Source organism: Centrocercus urophasianus, unplaced genomic scaffold (assembly GCF_019232065.1).
Source record: "Centrocercus urophasianus isolate 14NV4802_14NV808 unplaced genomic scaffold, USGS_Curo_1.0 seq_1012, whole genome shotgun sequence".
NCBI classification, from domain to species: Eukaryota; Metazoa; Chordata; class Aves; order Galliformes; family Phasianidae; genus Centrocercus; species Centrocercus urophasianus.
The window spans coordinates 1-2,193 of record NW_024884157.1 but is presented as its reverse complement, the minus strand read 5'-3'; the positions used below and the strand labels follow the sequence as shown (position 1 = coordinate 2,193).

At 61.3% G+C, this 2,193-nt stretch overlaps 1 protein-coding gene across 4 annotated transcripts in view; it reads left to right on the top strand.

Moving 5' to 3' along the window:
- The window catches only part of LRP1 (LDL receptor related protein 1), a 47,583-nt gene extending 45,641 nt beyond the window's left edge, over positions 1–1,942 (top strand). For all 4 annotated transcript variants that reach the window (XM_042830995.1, XM_042830986.1, XM_042830978.1 and 1 more), the window contains 4 exons: positions 199–263; positions 389–476; positions 555–699; positions 1,774–1,942. In XM_042830995.1, the coding sequence (XP_042686929.1) occupies positions 199–263; positions 389–476; positions 555–699; positions 1,774–1,914 (439 nt within the window). In that variant the 3' untranslated portion in view covers positions 1,915–1,942. The remainder of the gene's footprint in view (positions 1–198; positions 264–388; positions 477–554; positions 700–1,773) is intronic.
- Positions 1,943–2,193: the final 251 nt, after the last annotated feature.

Sequence of the window (2,193 nt, the reverse complement as noted above, 5' to 3'; positions counted from 1 at the left end):
GGGGGGGGAGCCCTGCGCCAAGCTGGGGGGAGGTGCCTCCTGCCTCCTGAGCAATGCTGACAACCCCTGATCTGTGTCATCCCCTCCACCCCCCGTACCAGTCTGTGCCCCCTCCCACCACTCCTTGTCCCCGCTTCCCTCTTCCCCCCCGCATGCCTTCCTGCCCCCTCTAACCCCCGGCTCTCCCCGTGCTCTCAGGTGCCCTCTGGAGGTGACGGGGGTGCGCTGTGAGGAGTTCATTGTCGGCGAGCAGCAGAGTGGCCGTACGTACAGGGGAGGGGGATCGGGATGCGGCTCTGCTGCAGCAGCCAGGATTGGGCCCTGTGCCCCCCCCCCCCCCCACTCCCCCGCTGTGCCCTCTGACCCCCACCCACCCCTTGTACTGCAGGAACCGCCTCCATCGTCATCCCCATCCTGCTGTTGCTGCTCCTGCTCGCCGTGGTGGCCTTCGCCTGGTACAAGTGGAGGATTAAAGGGTGAGCGAGATGGAACTTGTTGGGGGGCTCCTCGCCACACTGCCGCCCCACCTGACCCCACTCTTTGCCCCCACACAGTGCCAAGGGCTTCCAGCACCAGCGGATGACAAATGGGGCCATGAATGTAGAGATTGGGAACCCAACCTACAAAATGTACGAAGGGGAACCTGACGACGACGTGGGAGAGCTGCTGGATGCTGACTTCGCCTTGGACCCTGACAAGGTGGGGCTGGGGGGTGGTCCTACACCCGGAGAGGACTTCGTGCAGCTTGGGTGCTGACCTTCAGGAAGAGCAGTGGGCATGAATGGGGCAGGGGGCACAGATGGGGCTGAGGGCTCAGTGCTTGTAGTGGGGAGGATGCGGGGGGGGCACATTGCAGGTCTGAAGGCCTCAGTACAAGAAAGACAGAGCGCTGTTGGAGAGGGTCCAGAGGAGGCCACAAAGATGATCAGGGGGCTGCAGCACCTCCCTGCAAAGAGAAGCTGAGGGAGCTGGGCTCATTCAGCCTGGACCTCATTGCAGCCTGCAGTGCCTAAAGGAAGCCTACAGACAGGAGGGGTGTCAACTCTTGGAAAGGGAGATGATAGCAGGACAAGGGAAATGGTGTGAAGTTGAGGGAGGGCAGATGGAGGTTGGATGTCAGGGGAAGTTCTGTGCTGTGAGGGGCTGAACAGCTGCCCAGAGAGGCTGTGATGCCCCGTCCATCCCTGGAGGTGTTGGAGGCTGGATGGGACCCTGGGCTGCTGTGAAACGTGGAGGTTGGTGGCCCTGCTGTGGCAGGGCGTATAATCAAAGAATATTAGGCTGTTACAATCACAAAATAAACAAGAGTTAGGCAAAGCAGACTACGATAACAACAGAGAATAAACAGAAGGCTTACCCCTGTCCTGGGCTCACCCACAAAGCACCAGCAAAGGCAATCTCCAGCAGAGACCCCTCCCCACTGGCAGCCAGCTCTTAAACAGCTCTAGGAGGGGGCAGCCAGGCTCCACCCTTCCGGCAGCTCAGGTGCATTGCCTTCAGCTGTGCTCCTCTGCCTCAGTGCTCGCCTCAGGTGATCAATCAGGGTTCAGGCTGTGACTCAGCAGCTCCCACACAGGGGGTTGGAGCTTCGTGGTCCTTGGGGTCCCTTCCAACCCAACCGTTCTGTGATTCTTTGGTTGTGTTAGAAATGGCCCTTTTAGGGTGGACGGCACTGTCACTGCAGGCGCTGGGCTAGGGGGCAGACCCCCCAGTGTGGCGTTGCCCCCTTGAGGGCTGTGAGCCACCTGACCTTACGTTATGCCCCCCCCACAGCCCACCAACTTCACCAACCCGGTGTACGCCACGCTGTACATGGGGGCGCACAGCAGCAGGAACTCCCTGGCCAGCACTGATGAGAAGCGTGAGCTGCTGGCGCGCGGCGCGGACGACGAGCTGGCCGACCCCCTGGCATAGTGTGGGGGGGGCGGTGGGGGAAGGGGGGCGCCGGCGGGGGGGGGGCGGGGGGTGCAGAGAGCCACTGTATAAATGTACAAATGAAGGATTATTACTTTTCTATGTGAGCAGTATTATTACCTGTATATTCTCCGGGACCACCTCTCTCACGGCTTTGGTTCAGTCGAGATTTCTTGCCATCGGGGATCCCCCCTCCCCTTTCTACCCCCCCCTCGGCGTTGGGGGGAGGCAGCGGCTTCTCCCCAGGTGGAGGCCGGTGGCAATGGGGCAGTGGGGGGG